The sequence below is a fragment of the Actinia tenebrosa genome, unplaced genomic scaffold (genome assembly GCF_029948245.1).
Source record: "Actinia tenebrosa isolate PJP-AT-01 unplaced genomic scaffold, QUT_ActTen_1.0 PGA_scaffold11__36_contigs__length_13525064, whole genome shotgun sequence".
NCBI classification, from domain to species: Eukaryota; Metazoa; Cnidaria; class Anthozoa; order Actiniaria; family Actiniidae; genus Actinia; species Actinia tenebrosa.
Genome location: NW_028292571.1, coordinates 8,210,980 through 8,229,215, shown reverse-complemented (window position 1 = coordinate 8,229,215; position 18,236 = coordinate 8,210,980). Strand labels below are relative to the sequence as shown.

Sequence of the window (18,236 nt, the reverse complement as noted above, 5' to 3'; positions counted from 1 at the left end):
AATACCATCGGGTCTTCTTTCGAACTTACTGGGGTCTGCATGTGGAAACATCTTCCTAAATGCTCTCCAATTCCAGTAATCCCGGTTGTCGTGATGTGGCTGCTCCTCAATATCATTCCCAAAAGCGTCGTACATTAGTATATATAATGGATGTTATACCATCAGCGCCTCCACTTTATCCTGAACTTCCTAAGGAACCTAACGAATTAAACGCTGAAAACTTTCGTCTGAATAAAGCGAACTTAATCCTGGCTTACTTGGAAGGGCAGACAAAACACTATGAAAAAGTTAGAAAAAAGTACGTCAGAGCCCGGAGTACGCTACATAAGATTTCGATAACTTCAGGGTCCATATCTGTTGTGTTAACGGGCTCCGGCGTTGCTACTTCGCTTACTGGACCCGGAATAGTCGTTGGCGTTCCTTTGGCCAGCGTTGGGGCAGCCTGTGGTATTATTTCGGCTGTTGCTACGGGCATTATGAAACAGTTGTCAAGCAAAATATCAAAACACGACACGACAATAGCTCTGTCAAGGGCTAAAGTAAATACGATCACTGACCTTGTCTCAAAGGCTTTGCGTGACAGAAAGATAGACGACGTAGAATTCTCGCTTATCTTAGCCGAAGAGGAAAAGTACGAGAAATTAAAGACGGACATAAGGAATAAAAAAACAGTCGTAAGAGATCTTTCCGAGGAATCTCGCAAAAAGATCTATCAAGAAGCGAAAGAAGAGCTTCAAAGAAAGCTTGCTCAGTAAACATCTGCTTCGAAAAGAGCGTGACGGGATTCTATTTACATATCGAACGTCAGTCTAGAAATTATGCAGATTAAATATAATAATTTTCACATACATAAGCGTCCAGATGTGTCTGGCGTTCGCTCGTGATCGTGGGACTTTGGAGCTGGGGAGGCCTAAAGTCCCGAGTTCGAGCCTCGCTGTAGACGCATTTGGACCGGTTGCTGTGAGTGAAAAAAAAAAGCCTCCCCACACTCACAGCAACCGTGGGGGGAGGGGTAGAAAGTGCGATTCAACCCCGCGATGGGGGGTTTCGTGAGGAAAAGTTGGAAAAGTCAGGGGGTGTCTCGGGACGCTGTCCGGAGTTCACCCTCTGGTGGGTCGTAAGAAAGATATATGTGTACGTACTAGAGGGCCTCTGGCGCGGGATGAAATAAGCCCCGTAAGCCCAAAATGCAAAAAACCCCACTGGGGATAGCTTGGTGTTCTGCGCGATGCATTCCCCAGTGGGGTTTCTGGCAAAATAAACGCCAGTTTTGCATTTTTATTTTCTCGGAATCCATCCTAACAGGGGGTGGTTGGGGTCTATTTTGTAAAATATTTCGTAAATTACATCAGGATAATAAGGAATATCCTTATTCAGCCGACAAAACATCCACTCGGCTTTTGTCATATCAGAAACCTCGGGAATAGACTTACCGGTAATTTCAGACAAAAGATAGGGAATAGCTTTGTAATATTTCCCTAGCTTTAATTTTTTCAACGTTTTCCGTAGACTTTGTGGGGTTGGCTCTTCTAAATGGTCTATGATTTTCTTCCTTACTTCGTCGCTTAAATATATCGGATGTAAACCTTGGATATGACTCATCCAGTCTCGGAAGTATTTTATTCTTTTGTATGGGGTCTTCTTACGACCTCCATTGGCGTAATATTGCTCTTTGGTAGCATTTGGTACGGCATTACGAATATTCTTACCACATTCGTAACACTGTGCTGACGTGTCGTCTTCTATTTGCATTTTCTTGTCACAACAAATATACTTATTTGGTTTAGTAGGTACAAACTTGGGTTTCAAGCACTTTACACAGAAATCATAAACAAACTCTTTACAATCTTCGCACTCCATATATAGACTAACATATTTGCGCTGTTGCCCCCAACCACACTTGGAGTGGGTTGTTTCCGTAGGTGGATTTTTGCCGCGGGTCTTACCCCGTGTTGAGATTGCGCTGGAACCCCCATTCCCTATACTACTATAATAACTATTCGCTTTTATATTTATTACTTATATTTATTTCTTAGCAATATGCGTATATACTGGGGTTGGTTGAGGGTTGTTTTTGGGATAATATTAAATCTCCTAGCTATTTTATAAGTATTATATTATTATCTTAGCTTTTATATTGTATTTCATATCTTTAGGAAGGCACTTTGTAAACCAGTCCATGAATGAAAGATTAGCCATTAGATTACTCATTAAATAAAGATTTTATTATCATTATTATTATTATTATTATTGTTATTATCATCATCATCATCATCATTATTATTATTATTATTATCATTATTATTATCATTATTATTATTATTATTATTATTATTATTATTATTATTATTATTATTTGCGTTACCAGACATGTGGTATTTCAGTTTCGAACTCAGATCATATCATTTTCAATGTTTTTCCTGTTTGGAGTATATCGTCTGTAAATAACGAATATCATAATATTGCATTTGTTTTCCTTATTACACGACTTGATCATTAATTAAAAACCTGGTCCGCTCTATTCTAAACAAAATGAAATATTCATATAACACAATAATATTTAACCAAAAAAGCCTCAGCTGTATTCTAAAAAGGGTTAAATAAGCGAGATAAATGAGATTAGATTGTTTTTCTTCATAAAGTTTTGACTCTTTAACTACTTGAATGATAGTCCTGTATAACTAAACAGTTTTTTATCTAATCAGTTCCTCATTATAGGTGTACGGATATAATACTTTTTTGACTTTTTAATAATATATATTTAGAGATACTGATAAAACAAAGCGATGGGCACAGTGATTACAAACCACACGAATAAAGAACTATCGATCTTTGATGGGTCCATATTTGGGAGATTTCCGATACACATATCGCTATGACAACAGGTGACATGACAGCTGTCCAGTGGGAACGCGGATGCTTTACTAATCATCTCACAAAATTTTGGACATTTCGAAGTAAAAGTGCAGCTTTCCTCGATGGCAAAGACTGTCATATTTTTTGCAAAAGTCGTTGCGTAAGTTACCCTGTAGCAAGTGTCGGCGTTTATCTTACTGCAGTCCACCAATGACAGGTTTGATTTGTCGCATGAAGATTGCGTGACAGAAGTCCCGTATGAGAAACAGGCTTTGCACTTGATTGACTTCCCTATTGAATGTAGGAAAAAAACCCAAATATCTTCATTAATAAATTTTGATCATAGATATAGTTTTTCTATATATTATTATTTATTTTTAGTAAAAATACGCAGATGATAATAGAAAATCTCTCGCGCTGATTGGTCAAGAAACTCCCACTATCACACGATAATCACCTCGAGCGATAATCCAAAATGGCGGCAAGCCGCTTCGTTGCTGTTAAGGGGGAAAATGCCTTTTATCTTCTTTTTTTTTCTTCCTTCTTTGAAAGAATCACCTGTGTATTTATGCTAAAACAATTATTTGCCTCAGGCTCAGTGATTATTGGGCAATATTTACCTCGCAGCTCAAAGACTCGGTAAATATTCCCCGATAATAACTTCGCCTTCGGCGAATAATTGTTAAATATTATTTATTTATATAAAACAACATCCATTCATCCATCGATCTACCCACCTCTAATGCAAAAAATTAAAAAAGCGTCCGGCAAAACCACACTGTATTCTCAGAAGTAAAACATGAAATTAACACAACACAGGTACCCCACAATTCCTTGCGATGTATGAATTAGCACTTCTCCTTCCTATGTACATATTCCTCTGAAATCATTTTTCAAATGTTGGTTATCTGAGCGACACGAGTGAAAAACGTCTGCGCATGCTGTAGTTATTTATTATGGAAATTAGTAAAGCTATTTGTAAAATATGTAAATATGTAAATCTTCACCTGTATTTGCATATTAACAGCATAGCACGTAAATTGGGGGAAATGAGCGCCCGGATTTGTTATAGCCTGCGTGAAGACCGAATTTAACTTTCGCTAAGACGGCCTGCGAATACTCCTTTTTACAGTTCCATTCAGTAACCACGAATAATAGTTCCTCGATGCTGGAGTTTCTGCGCATAGCAAAACTACAGTTAATCATGAAGGGTAACTCCAGCCTCGGCTAGGAACTATTATTCGTGGACACTGAATGGAACTGTAAAAAGGAGTATTATTGCAGGATATAAAGTTCGTGTTTTGACCCCAAGCCGATTTGCATGATTATATATGTAACAGTCTATGTTTGGCTGCTTTGCCAGCTCATCCTTACATGCGTTCTGATTGGCTCGCACCAGTATTACTCGTCATGAGAAACCTTTCTTAAAATTTCTTAACTATGAGGGTCACGGCGACCAGTGAAAATCTTTGACTCCAAGTCTTGCGGAAGCTTTCTAGTTGCATCTTTAGAAGGCTATTGTACATCACTGTAAGATTAGTTTTATTTTCAAGCGGTACATATTGATTTTTGCAGTCGAGGGTACTTATGGTGTATATGATTGACGAGAATGGCAATAAGCCTGAAGCGAGATGACGTTTTACCCCCGTCTCTAGACCATAATCCTTTTCACACTGCTTTTGTCCTTTAATTATGACTATTGTTCCTGTATTCTCTAAGGAATCAAAATTTTTAATTTGAAAGAATTTAAAAACTATTATGGTATAGAGTCGGGGGTAAAACGTCATCTCGCTTCAGACTTATTGAGGAATCCGAGTTCAAATTCTATTTATCTCTGCAAGCAACACACAACGAAAAACGAGCGTGCGGGTGCGCATGCGCGCTTTATTCACGTGTAGATGAATATAACAAAATAAGAGGTAAAATGTGATCAATGAGCGCGCCGGATTTATCATATTCACTTGCGTAAAATTACTAACTAACATACAGATATTTCACTGTACAATATCAAGTTTAGTATTTACCTTGGATGTCTTTCATTTAAATCCATATTTTGGAGATTTCAAATTTTTTATTCAACACGAAAGAGCACTATAAAACAGACATGACAATATTGAGCAAAACATAAACTTACTCAATTGTACTTTTTGTACGTAACGAAGTTTCGTTATGAAACGTGCGTCCTTTTACGAGCCGTACTTTTACCGCAATGAAACAAAACAAAAATACATTTTTAGTAGCACCAGAAAGAAAATTAGCTGGAAATGATTAACTTACTAAACAAGTAAAATGGACTACTTCGAAGGCGGCCAACTTGCCAGGGGACAAAACAACGATAACGGAAAATGCATAGAGTTTCTTTTGTGTTTGCCTACTTTTATAAATACATGATAAGATGTTAATATAATATCAGATGTCGTCATTACTGTAACAAAACTTAATTTGGCCCCTGAACTAACGCCCCATATTTTCTTGCAATTCAAGATTGGATGGATGGATGGATGGATAGATGGATGGATGGATGGATGGATGGATGGATGGATGGATGGATGGATGGATGGATGGATGGATGGATGGATGGATGGATGGATGGATGCATGCATGCATGCATGCATGCATGCATGCATGGAAAGAGAGTTCTATTCTTCTTACCTTGATGACACAAAAGATGGATTAAGAGGGCAATCAAGAGTGGCGAGCAACGACGAGACATTTTCATCGATCTGGATTGATTCTTGTGAACTGAAATGTTATCACACAATGACAAGTTCAAACTGACAATAATTAGAGTGTCACGCGTAACTCAACATTGTTTGATTAGTGGGAAAATCACCCTTCCTATCCAAGAAAGCAGGGTCTGCAACTATTTTACTATTCAACAGTGCTTTTATGGCTTTGAGATGTTAAGAACCCCAATAAAACACAAAGCAACATGTTATTGATCTAGCTTCTCAATCTCATTTTAATTTGTAACACATTTTTTGTTTGTAGTCTTCATTTCAGTATTATTCATATCGTATAAAAGTCGCTTAAAAATTGAGCATAAAATTTTTAAAGTGCTAGTCTTACGAAAATATTAATGACGCAAAAAATCCCCTATTTTCTATATGCTAAAATAGGTTATAATGTTCACCAATAAACAAAAATTGGTTCGAAAAAGAAACTGAATTCTACTTCTGAAAATTGTTAAAATCTCGTCAGCCATTTCTATGAGCATCAATTTTGTGGTTGCATTTTAATCTATGTGTGACGTCATATGCGCAACTGCCATCCTTTTTATCCACACTGACTCTACAGCATTCTCTGTAAAAAGGCATGACTTGGTTTAAGGCTTGATTTTAAATCAAAAATAGTCGAAATTTGGTTGCAATTACACATTGTGAAAATTTCAATTTTGAAGGGTGGCGCGTATGACGTCACTTCCTTCGAATCACTAAAAGTTGCCAGGAACGCAATCGCTTAATGACGGAATCAAACGGCCTAAATTTACTGGCTAAATACAACATCTTCCCAGTCTCGTATCGAAAAAGAATTTGGACAATAAGCTATATTACATATCTAGTTTTATATGGTAAATTTCCAGGGACGGTGCCATTTTCGTAAGACTAGCGCTTTAAAACTTCGTTCTCGCTCAAAGAATTGAGTCGTAGCGTAATGGTAAAGAAGGTGAGAAAATGCTATAGTCGGTGAGGGTCCCTTGTCCTGGGGGGATGGGGTTTGGCTTGGAGGGTTGCGAAAACTAAACATTCTCATTTACCCTTTTTCTTTCTATAGTTGTTTTTTTTTTTTTTTTTCATATTCACTATATTAGATATATGAAACGTCGCGAGTCTCTATATATGGCTGTGACTAGTCAATTGCCAGTGAATAAATTCACTTTTTTGAATTCTGAGAAATACGCTAACAGTTGACAGAAAGAAAATAAATAATTGTCTTTACAATCGGCGTGCGTGTGAACTTTAAGCTTTGAACTTTTTTTTGTGTACACTCTGTCATGACTTCAAGGTGAAGCGTAAAGTCATTGTGATTTATGTGCAGACTATATATATAATTGCTAATTTGGCTTAAAGCTTAAAAAATGCATGTACATATGAGAAAATTTATAAGTTTGTTGATTCTGTATGTTTGGATTTTTCAGGTTAGGGTGGACAAATGTCAAATTTGTTAAGAAACGCACTCATTGGCTAGAATTTGACAGAAAGTGACAGCAGTTGACGGTTTGACACTTGAAGGGATTGCCGCAAGTCATTTCAAGTCGCTCGGTAGTCTGACGTTTGCCATGTGCGCCCCATGTAAGGGAATCCGGAATCCGGAATCCACAAAATTTTAGGCTTCGTAATCCGGAATCCAGGCCTTGGAATCCGGAATCCCGTTCATAATGGAATCCGGAATAATAACAACAATAATAATAATAATAATAATAATAATAATAATAATAATATTTATTTATAAAGCGCAAATACAAATCTGTTCTAAGCGCTAGTAAACAAACGACAAAGACAACGACAAAATAAAAATTATTTACAAAGAATATGCTAATTTGAAGAGATAAGTTTTAAGTTCAGTTTTGAATAAGGCCAGACTTGATGCATTTCGGAGAGATATTGGAAGTGAGTTCCAGAGTTCAGGAGCAGCTACAGAGAAGGAGCGATGACCATAAGATTTAAGATTATAAGACTGTGCTGCTAGAAGAACTTTGAAATTCAAAGTATAAACGTGTGTTTTCTTGTTCAAACTTCATTGACTTTAGTGACAAAGCCAAGATCCGCCTTTATTGGTGTCAAATGGTTCGGAGGAACTACAGATAATCCGAATGGAGAAGTTGTTATCAAAACAGTCAGTTTCCCTTTGGCCATGCATGCTTTGGTGAACAGGTTTGTTTATGAAATAGCTTTCGGATTTCATCTATATCAAAAAGTGATGATTTTAGGCATGTTTTGGCCCTTTTAAAAGTTAAATGAGCAATGTAATTACTTAGCAATTCAAATTTAGTTAATTTTGAATCATTTTTTTCTTCTAAGTTTTGTAATTGAATGAATCAATTTGGAAATAAAACTATTTTGAGTCACTTCGTTGTGTCGTCTCCGTATTCAATGGAGAGTTGTCGAAGTGATACTTTTCTCAAATTCTGTCAAGGAATGGGGTACGAAATTGAGCATTTCTTTCCATATAAAAGCATTGGAATGACATGGTTTTTGAATGTTTTGCTCCAGCAGGTTCCGTTTTAGTTCATGATATTTGAAGACTCCCTTTATATTTTCATAGAAGCGAGGAGCCTGGTCATGGCGGACGAGCGTTTGTTCTGAATGAAAACGGAAATGATTTTCTGTCGATTGTTAAAAGTGCAACATTTCAGCGACGTTTCAGCGCGATTTGAGGCCGTTTAGTGGGTTCTTTCAAAATCCGCTCTTCTCTACCTAAATAATGGGAAGGCTGGAGACTTAGCACCCGATATCGACTACATCACGCTAGAAAATCCAAAAAAAATCTCTCTCTCTCCCCTTGAACCGCAATAAAAATGCAACATGTCAAAGGAACGATAATTTCTCTATGATATCATGTATTCTGAATGCCACCACACCAAATATTTCCAGAAAAATCCTGGCTTGAAGTCGAATATTTGATTTCTTCTACAGCGTGTGATCGATGGTGTTCAGACGGCCGTTGTAAAGCGTGAGCGGGTCACGTTTCATACTGCATTGTGATACCGGGCTGAAATTAGCAGCCAACTCGGCAGCCAACTCAATATTTCGAAATATTGCCTCGAATGCTATAAATTATGAATGGTATATCCAAAGAAAAGCTTTTTATAAAAATTTTAAAAGTCACAACTATCAAAATAATATTAATATCTTTAATATATTACTTATTAAGTTTTAAACCTGGGTCTTTCTCTGTCACACACTGAATAATTTATTAATGAAAGAACCTCTCAACTAACAATGTCCAATACGGAAATCTCTAACGAAGTTAATTATTAACATTTGCAATTACAACTGTGACATTTATAAACAAACAAAATTACGAAACTCAAAGAACTCGTAATAATCGAGCTTTGTAGATGGAGTAGCAGACACCTTTACTGTGACTATCAAGCCTTGTAGATGGAGTAGTAACCATGGTTACTGTGACAATCGAGCTTTGTAGATGGACTAGCAGACACCTTTACTGTGACAATCGAGCTTTGTAGATGGAGTAGTAACCATGGTTACTGTGTCTATCGAGCCTTGTAGATGGACTAGTAGCTATCGTTACTATGACAATCGAGCTTTGTAGATAGACTAGCAGACACCTTTACTGTGACTATCGAGCCTTGTAGATGGAGTAGTAACCATGGTTACTGTGACTATCGAGCTTTAATAGATGGAGTAGCAGCCATGTTAACAGTGACAATCGAGCTTTGTAGATGGACTAGCAGCCATGTTAACAGTGACAATCGAGCTTTGTAGATGGAGTAGTAACCATGGTTACTGTGACTATCGAGCTTTGTAGATGGAGTAGTAAACATGGTTACTGTGACAATCGAGCTTTGTAGATGTACTAGCAGCCATTTTAACTGTGACTATCGAGCTTTGTAGATGGACAAACGGCCATCGTTACTGTGACAATCGAGCTTTGTAGATGGACTAGCAGCCCTTTTAACTGTGACTATCGAGCTTTGTAGATGGACAAACGGCCATCGTTACTGTGACAATCGAGCTTTGTAGATGGACTAGCAGCCATGGTAACAGTGACAATCGAGCTTTGTAGATGGACTAGCAGACACCTTTACTGTGACTATCAAGCCTTGTAGATGGAGTAGTAATCATGGTAACAGTGACAATCGAGCTTTGTAGATGGACTAGCAGACACCTTTACTGTGACTATCAAGCCTTGTAGATGGAGTAGTAATCATGGTTACTGTGACTATCGAGCTTTGTAGATGGAGTAGTAACCATGGTTACTGTGACAATCGAGCTTTGTAGATGTACTAGCAGCCATTTTAACTGTGACTATCGAGCTTTGTAGATGGACAAACGGCCATCGTTACTGTGACTATCGAGCTTTGTAGATGGACAAACGGCCATCGTTAATGTGATAATCGAGCTTTGTAGATGGACTAGCAGCCATGGTAACAGTGACAATCGAGCTTTGTAGATGGACTAGCAGACACCTTTACTGTGACTATCAAGCCTTGTAGATGGAGTAGTAACCATGGTTACTGTGACTATCGAGCTTTAATTTGTAGATGGACAAACGGCTATAGTTACTGTGACAATCGAGCTTTGTAGATGGACTAGCAGACACCTTTACTGTGACTATCAAGCCTTGTAGATGGAGTAGTAACCATGGTTACTGTGACTATCGAGCTTTGTAGATGGAGTAGTAACCATGGTTACTGTGACAATCGAGCTTTGTAGATGTACTAGCAGCCATTTTAACTGTGACTATCGAGCTTTGTAGATGGACAAACGGCCATCGTTACTGTGACTATCGAGCTTTGTAGATGGACAAACGGCCATCGTTAATGTGATAATCGAGCTTTGTAGATGGACTAGCAGACACCTTTACTGTGATAATCGAGCTTTGTAGATGGACTAGCAGACACCTTTACTGTGATAATCGAGCTTTGTAGATGGACAAACGGCCATCGTTACTGTGATAATCGAGCTTTGTAGATGGACTAGCAGCCATGTTAACAGTGACAATCGAGCTTTGTCTGACCTCTAGCTCAGCTGGTAGAGCATCGGTAGTACAATTCCGAAGGTCGTGGGTTCGATTCACAGCGAAGGTCGGAAATTAATTTATCCGAATTTAATTCCAAGGGTTTTCGCCCGGAATAACCTCGTTCGCAAGCACTATAACTTGTCTATATTTCTATATCTTCATGTATTTCATTAGTGCCATGCGGTCCACATATTCTCATCTTTGTAATATATAAAGTAGTATGATTGAAACACTGCGGGAAACTGCAGTGTAAGGTCTAGGTGTAGCCTAGTATTCAATTTTTATTCTCGAGTGCTCTATAACTTCCAAAGTGTTTATATCACATTATATAGACACAAGCGGAATTCATTTTAAAATATATTGCTTTTATAAAAATAAACAAAACATTTGGGCTGAACATGTTTACTGTCTTCTAGTGTTACCTTGGTTTTTAAGCGCTTCCACCTAATCAGAGCGCCAGAGTTTCGAAATAGTTAGAAACATGACTCCCTACCTTTTAGGATCAATTGTTTAGTTTATATCATGGAAAAAAAAAAAAAAAAAAAAAAGAAAAAAACGAAGAAAGATGTTGTCTAGTCACAGACAAAACGCTATCAGCACAATCACGTTTTATCGTATATGGTCGTAAGTGCCTTTTAGGGGTTGAAATCAACATGGCTTTAACAGGTACATTAATTTTTTGCGTACCTTAGAGAGATCATTTTCAAAAGTGACCGAGATATATCGAGGTGCCCACAGGGCTAGAGGTAACTAGTGTTATTTAGAGTCCATATAGCTTTAACATTATTTTGTTAAAATTAATTAAACATTATCAATTGAGGATCACAAATGTATTAGTTTCGTAGTTATTTTGTGTAGCTCTAAGCGTTAAATGAAGTCATCTATGTATCTACCCTGTAATTGTCACATTCTAAAGCCATTTTCGTCTTCTTCTAAATACAAAAAAGGGTTTGAGGGTTCTTAATTAAAAGTTTTGATACTTTAATAGCTACCGCATTCAATGCAACTTATTTTTATGAAAAACAATAATAATGATTAAAATAAGTGTGAATAAGAAGCTGGAAAAAAGGATATTTTTAAAAAATGCAAAAACTAATAAAACCAACCTCACCTAAAAAGGTTCAAATTTACACACTTTTGTGTATACTTTTCAGTCGAAGGACAACGCTCCAGTTTTCATCAAAAGCATAGATTTTTAGGAAAACGTTTTCCAATTAAATTCAATACTAATTCAGAAAAGATAAGGATATAAATTAAACGAAAACAATACATTCACTATCAATGAATATGTTACGTTAGTCTATACTAATCCAAAAAGAAAAAAAAAGGATTTGAAAGAAGATTTGAATTACCTTTTTGAATTTTTGGTCGATTTTTAAGTTACCAAATGACTGCGATGCGATCAAATTATTCGTGGATTGTTGTTCACGATAACTGAGGCTTCTCGTCCCAGAAAAAGATAGATTGAATTTTGTCATTTGGTTGTCAAGGAAGTATTTTTAATGCTTAGCTTCATCCGTTGAACTAACATTTACGTCATATTCTGAACAGGTTTTTAATAAGATAAGATATGGCATTTGTTAGAGTGAAGACAAATATTTTATTAAGAACTACTAAAGAAAAACATTTTTTTCAAATTTCTTTGTGCTATTGAGCAAGGTTGCATATCAACATTATCTTGATGGTACCTGCTCTGAAATAAAAATGATCTTTTGTTCCTTTCTGTCATTCATTGCAGAAGGGAGAGTTTTGTTTCCACGCGTGACGTCACATAGCAACGATGGAGTGATTCGATTGGGAATCTTGTTCTTGTTGATATAACTTGAAAACGCAATAGCAGAAATTGATCCCAAGAAAGACCAAGTTGCAAATAGAAACGCTTTTAAATGTTAAATGATCCGCCCTCTATGTAGTTATTTTATAGCCTTATGCGATCTACTATTTTTTTAGTCGCGTAGATAGGAAGTAATCCTGGGTCGCGAGTCTGAATTTTGTCTTTTATTTAAGCAATATTTTTCGATAGAAAGGGAGAGAATTGTTAATTCAAGCATATAAACTCTAGGAGGTTTGATTTAATGATAATATGCCGACTTTTAGAATCTGTCAGTTTTAATGTTTCTTTGTTTTCTCAAACTTCAAATGAATTCTTCCTCCATATTGAATCAGAGTTATGCTCTATAACTTCTCAATAAATGGTAAATAAAATGTTCTCTAAAGGTAGAATAATATTCACTTTTCATAGTCTTTGCCATGCGTTTAATTCTGACCAATATAATAAATTCACAGCTGCCGGGATTTCTTCACTTGTTTGAGTTCATTCTTGGTTCCGTAAATGTTTTTCTTTTCTTTTTGGTAAAGTGACATTGTTTTCTAGTTCAGAAATAAACTTTGTACTACATTTTCCTACTATACACATGAATATATATGAAATATGGAGTAAGCCGAAAAAAATGTCTGCTGATACACCCATCCACATCATGCCTAGGGTTGGGCGGACGAAAAAGAGAACGGTTTACCTAGCATGCTTTGCTCAACTCGACCAACCATGCTATCACACTGAGGAGTCACGTGATCTACTCACTTTTGCTTTGCTGTCATGCAGAAAAATCGACGCTATAATGAAAATTATAAAGGGAAACCGTAGGCCTCTTCTACTGTATGGTCCACAAAAAGGATAGATTAGACTGAATTTGCTGGTAGTACATGTTTTAAACTTGTGACAGTTATCATCCGTCAGACCTTTTTGTAGAAAGAAGCAGACATTGCATTATTTTCGAACATGACAATCTCGATTTTCCGAGGAGAGAGAATAGCTAGTGATTGGAGTTTTATCTAGCAGCTGTTTCGAGGTAATATACGAAACCCGTTCTATAAAGTTTGTTGTCGTTTATCTACATATTAGGAAAATGTATATTCTACTTTCTTCGTTCGAGTATTTTCTTCGATTGTTTACCCTTGGTATTTGAGTTTGAAGAAATTTTTTTAGAAAATTCCACTGTGGAATGGGCATTCTCTTAATAACATATAGAACAAACCGGCGATCGAGCATGTTCGATTAGTTGAGTTGGGTGTCTGACTACGCTGGGATATTTTATATCATAGACATAGACATAAGAGCAATTAATGGTAGTTCAAAAGAGTTCCAGTTTCACTGATTTTCAGGAAAACACATAAGCCCTTCAGTGATGACTAATATATTCATTGGTTTCTTCTTCACTTCCCAGGCGTGTCAAACCACGTCATATACTCCCTAGTGATTTCCTCCTTTTCTCCTTGGGCATGTTAAGGCCGGTTTAGACGATACGATTTTCGCCTACAACTATCGTATAGAACACGCTCGCGCCATCCTACAACTCGAGTCGTAGCGTGTAAATCAAGCCTATAACTCGCCTACGACAAACGCGAGCGTGTTGTATACGATAGTTGTAGGCGAAAATCGTACCGTCTAAACCGGCCTTTAAGGTACATGAATATGGATAAAACTCAAACAAAGAATCTTATAATTCTCAAGCGAATACTACTGCGCGCACACTAGTCAATCTTCCCCTCCCCCGTTGATATCATCTAGCTGACTCAGTTATCCTCCTTCAGCAAAATTAAACAAATCAAACACAAAACAATATGAGGGAACTACAGGAATGCTCGCAGTCTATCAAGAGAATGAAACGTGATCTCACTTCAAAAGTAAAGACTTTTGCATTGGGACAGTAATTTTCACAGTGAAGAGCCGATCCCGAAGTAAGGCATTAAGACCTCGTCCTGTTAACGGGCTTACATTAATAATGTTGATTAGCTTTGTTTAAAAAAATGCACGTATCTGTACACGGGATAGGCGTGTGTGACTGTTTATTTTTGGGCGATGATAAACAAGACAAGGCCGTCTCATCCCACACAGGAAGTGAGGTCAATAATCGCAATGAAAGTATTCAGCTACAATTACAATTTATAGCACTATTTTGTGGTTCGTCCTAAGTCATTTCTTCATTCGACATTACATCAAGAAGTCGAGAGTTCTTGAAGGCTGTATATTACTTCCAAGGAAATTTAATTCTCAATTTTGTTTAATACTTTGGATTCAAGATGCTTTCCGTGATCAAAATGTGTATGTTCCTCTGCTGTCTAATATTCATTCCAGAAGGTAAGACTAACGATTACCAAACACTATATCTATTACTATAGCACGGATTACAGAAATGCTGTAATATTTAGTATCTATACCTTATTTACACTCGTCTTAAATAAGCCGTGTCGGCCTTGTGAGTGTTTCTTTGCATGATGATTTTCTTTGTTGTTGTTGTTGATCACGATTCTCAATCAGTCTTGTTACATAAGGCAACGTTAGGTAATATCTAGGTTTTAATAATTATTCACTATTGGGAAAAAGAACCGTGCGTTGAACGATCAGCATAACCGTTAAAACCCTACCAGTGTTGCAATAGAGAAACATGTTTTGCTGTACACAATTTTGCTCGCCAACATTTAAATAATTGCTTATACCAGTGAATTTTCTTTATGTTTAAAAACAGTGTTAGTCCATTCATTTTAATACTAGTTAGAGTTTGCTTCAGAGCATTGTATGGAGTTTATTGTCATCTATCCAAATATCGGAACATTACTATAGATCTTGAAGATGAATAATGATTCAGTTCCTGTGACAGCATTTCCTTTGACATTTGTCAATATCTCGCTGCTATAGAGTGCATCTTTAAATTTAAACGTGAATGATTTCCTCACTAGCCATAGGAAGAAGACAAGCCTACTAGCGCTTCATCACTATTTATTAGTGTCGTCCGCAGCAGTCGTTAGTTTCTTTTTTTGATATCCACGTAACGTTGCCGTGACAGACCCTAAGAACGTCTGCGTAGGAGATACCAGCAAGAGCAAGCACCTCAACTACACAAAAATATCGCACAGGCTGTCCTTTCATTAAAGAAAAATTAAGCAAACACACAAAATGAAAGCATGGATTGTTACCAGAAAAAAATTTTTATCATAAATTCCTGTAACCCTTCCCCCAAATATTTAATGGTCCATAATCTTAAATTGTTCTACTCCTATTACTAAAAGTGTTATGTTAAAACCGCGTTGAAAGACGTGCCTCGGATTTATTTCGTGACATGACCTCACTAGTGCGAGGAATATAATTTAGTTCACGTACAACACTTATCTTTTATTTTTTATCTTATGAGAGTGTCTTACTTAACCTTTGTTAATGTGTAATAGTCGACGTGACAACAAATAAGATCTAATTTTCCTCTTTTAGAGGTGGTACTCACTAACTATTTTACGCGGGGAAAAGTAAGACTACTTTAAAGCTATCGTAATGAGGAGATGCCTAGCTAGAAAAAGAAGACAAGGAAAAAAGGAGCGAGAGAGAAATAAAAAAGATCGGAGTCGGAAGTAGAGTACCTTTTGATAAAGTGAAAACCTCATTCTCGGAATCGAAATCGAAGGGGGTCAAAACCGTATAATCTGTGTTTACGAAGAGCTTGGCTCGTGCTTTAATATAGGAAGAGTAGTTTCCACTTGCAATCAGATCAGTCGTGCTTGAACAATTTGCGACTGACACGCGTACAAGTGAAAACCAGGCTGAAGATAGAATAATATATGATTAACTAGCATGACCAATGCATAATTAAGCAGCAAAAATGTTTCCGTTCTTCTCAACTTCCTCTTACTTAATGATCGCTTCCTTTAGGATTAGGATTCCATTTAGAATCCCCTTTGTAAAGCGACTAAGCTAATTACAAATGATGTAACTGCCTTTTCTCCCTTTGATTCAACAGTGTGTTCTCTTAAGTGTTACATCTGTGCTAAACCTTCGTTTGCTGAATGCGAACAAAACCAGATTGTAGGTGATTGTCCTTCGTCGTCTTTGTGCGCCACAGTGGGCTATAACATATCTTACGCTGGAATCCGTTCAATGTTATTGTACACCAAAACCTGCGCTGGCTCTTCGTCAAATTGTTCAAGTCTATTTAATGAGACTGGAATTTTGAAAGTCCAGAACTGCACATATCTGAAGCCGACGTGTTCTTCCGACTACTGTAATGGTGTCCCTCCCACTACAGCAATTCCTATGACCAGCAGCAATACTACGAAATCTATTGATGTTAGTTCTCACGCAAATGAAATGAATACAAAGAGATCGATCAACAGTGGATCAAGACTTGTAAATGTCTTTAATGTTGGTGTTGCTGGACTATTAACATTTGGACTTATGGTGTTTGTTTTTCTGTAATCATCGATCATGATTAACTGATTGGAATAACAAGTTTGAGGGCATTGTTTACAGGAAGTATTTATATTATCCCTTAAACTTTGACTTAGCGATATATATACATATATGTTTGGATGCTATTTTTGTAGAGAAATAAATAGTAAACATAGCCATCCAATGGAGAACTCGTGGATATAAAAGTGTATTTATTTTGAGATATGGCTATTTTATAGAAATTATTATATGAGGATATTTGTAATTGAGTGATCGGTTTTAGACTTTCATCTCGAATTCTTGCAATTAAGTGGATTGTGGATTTTTTTATTATTCATGTTTAATCAATATTGTATTGATATTATACATATATAAAAATCGCATGCAAACAAGGTGATATTGGATAGATCATTTTTTTGGGAAAAATATTTAAAAAAATTATCTTTATTATATATGTAGGTAGTCTCCCGGCGCGGGGTGGGAGTAGACTCCCATACATAGAAGGGTGGGACCATACATATTCTTATCAGAGCCTTTGTCTGGTGGCAACTTTTAGGGATTAATTTTCGTTGTGGTAGTGTGTTTAAATAAAAAGTTAATAAAATTCCTGTAAAACTTAGTCATTTTTGGTACGAATTAGGTGTGAAACTTGGCAGTGATATGAGTTCAAGTAAGGAATTCTTGGTACCTTTTAGAGGTTATTTTTGAAATTTCCAACAAGCATTGGTGTTTGTATATAAAGGTAGTCATTGGTACCTAAACTCTCTGACAGAGTAATTGTGAGTAATATTATGAGGGGTATTCTTATTGTTTTGTACACTTGTTTTTGTTAATTTCTAGTGTCCATACTGCACCCTCAAGGCTGAGAGAAAAAGTGATTTGGGTAGACAGTGTATTAGGTACATAGTATATATGGAAGTTTTCCTCCAACCTCCCTTTGATGGGTTGTAAACCACTAAAATAAACAAATCATCACTTCTATATTGAACTCAACTTTTATTGAAGTAGAATAATAGAAAATCAGAAAATCATCCTTGGCTAAATATAACAGTAAATGTTATAATGTAAATGTTATGTTGTAATTGTTTTTAATTTCTAGTGTCCATGCTGGCACTCTTTATAAGTCTTAAAAAAATCATTTGGGTAGATAGTGTAGTAGGCATAATGTATATATTGGGAGTTTTGTTGTCCTTAAATCTTCCTTTGATGGGCTAATATAAACTACTGATATTGAACTCAACCTTGTCAACTCAACTTTTGTTGAATTAGAATGATAGGGAATCAGAGCATGAAAAATATTTTTGACTTTATGAATATGTTACGGTATCAGAAATTGTAAATAATCTTGATTTTCTATGCCAAAAAAGTGTTTAGTTAAGCTTTTGTATTTGTAGATTCAAAGAAAATTAGTATAGCTTATTTAATTGATATGTAATTTTGTGCATAACACAATTTTAGA

At 36.5% G+C, this 18,236-nt stretch overlaps 1 protein-coding gene and 1 long non-coding RNA gene across 2 annotated transcripts; one reads left to right on the top strand and one right to left on the bottom strand.

The window, feature by feature from the left end:
- Positions 1-2,020: 2,020 nt before the first annotated feature.
- LOC116288624 (uncharacterized) lies at positions 2,021-12,016 on the bottom strand. Its single transcript, XR_004196216.2, has 3 exons — positions 11,916-12,016; positions 5,509-5,598; positions 2,021-3,147 (listed from the first exon to the last, which is right to left on the bottom strand). It is a non-coding gene; the product is annotated as an uncharacterized LOC116288624 (long non-coding RNA).
- Positions 12,017-14,472: 2,456 nt separating this feature from the next.
- On the top strand, positions 14,473-17,846 carry LOC116288623 (uncharacterized). Its single transcript, XM_031695444.2, has 2 exons — positions 14,473-14,701; positions 16,350-17,846. Exons 1-2 carry the CDS (start codon positions 14,644-14,646, stop codon positions 16,802-16,804), a joined length of 513 nt encoding a protein of 170 aa, XP_031551304.1. The 5' UTR covers positions 14,473-14,643; the 3' UTR covers positions 16,805-17,846.
- Positions 17,847-18,236: the final 390 nt, after the last annotated feature.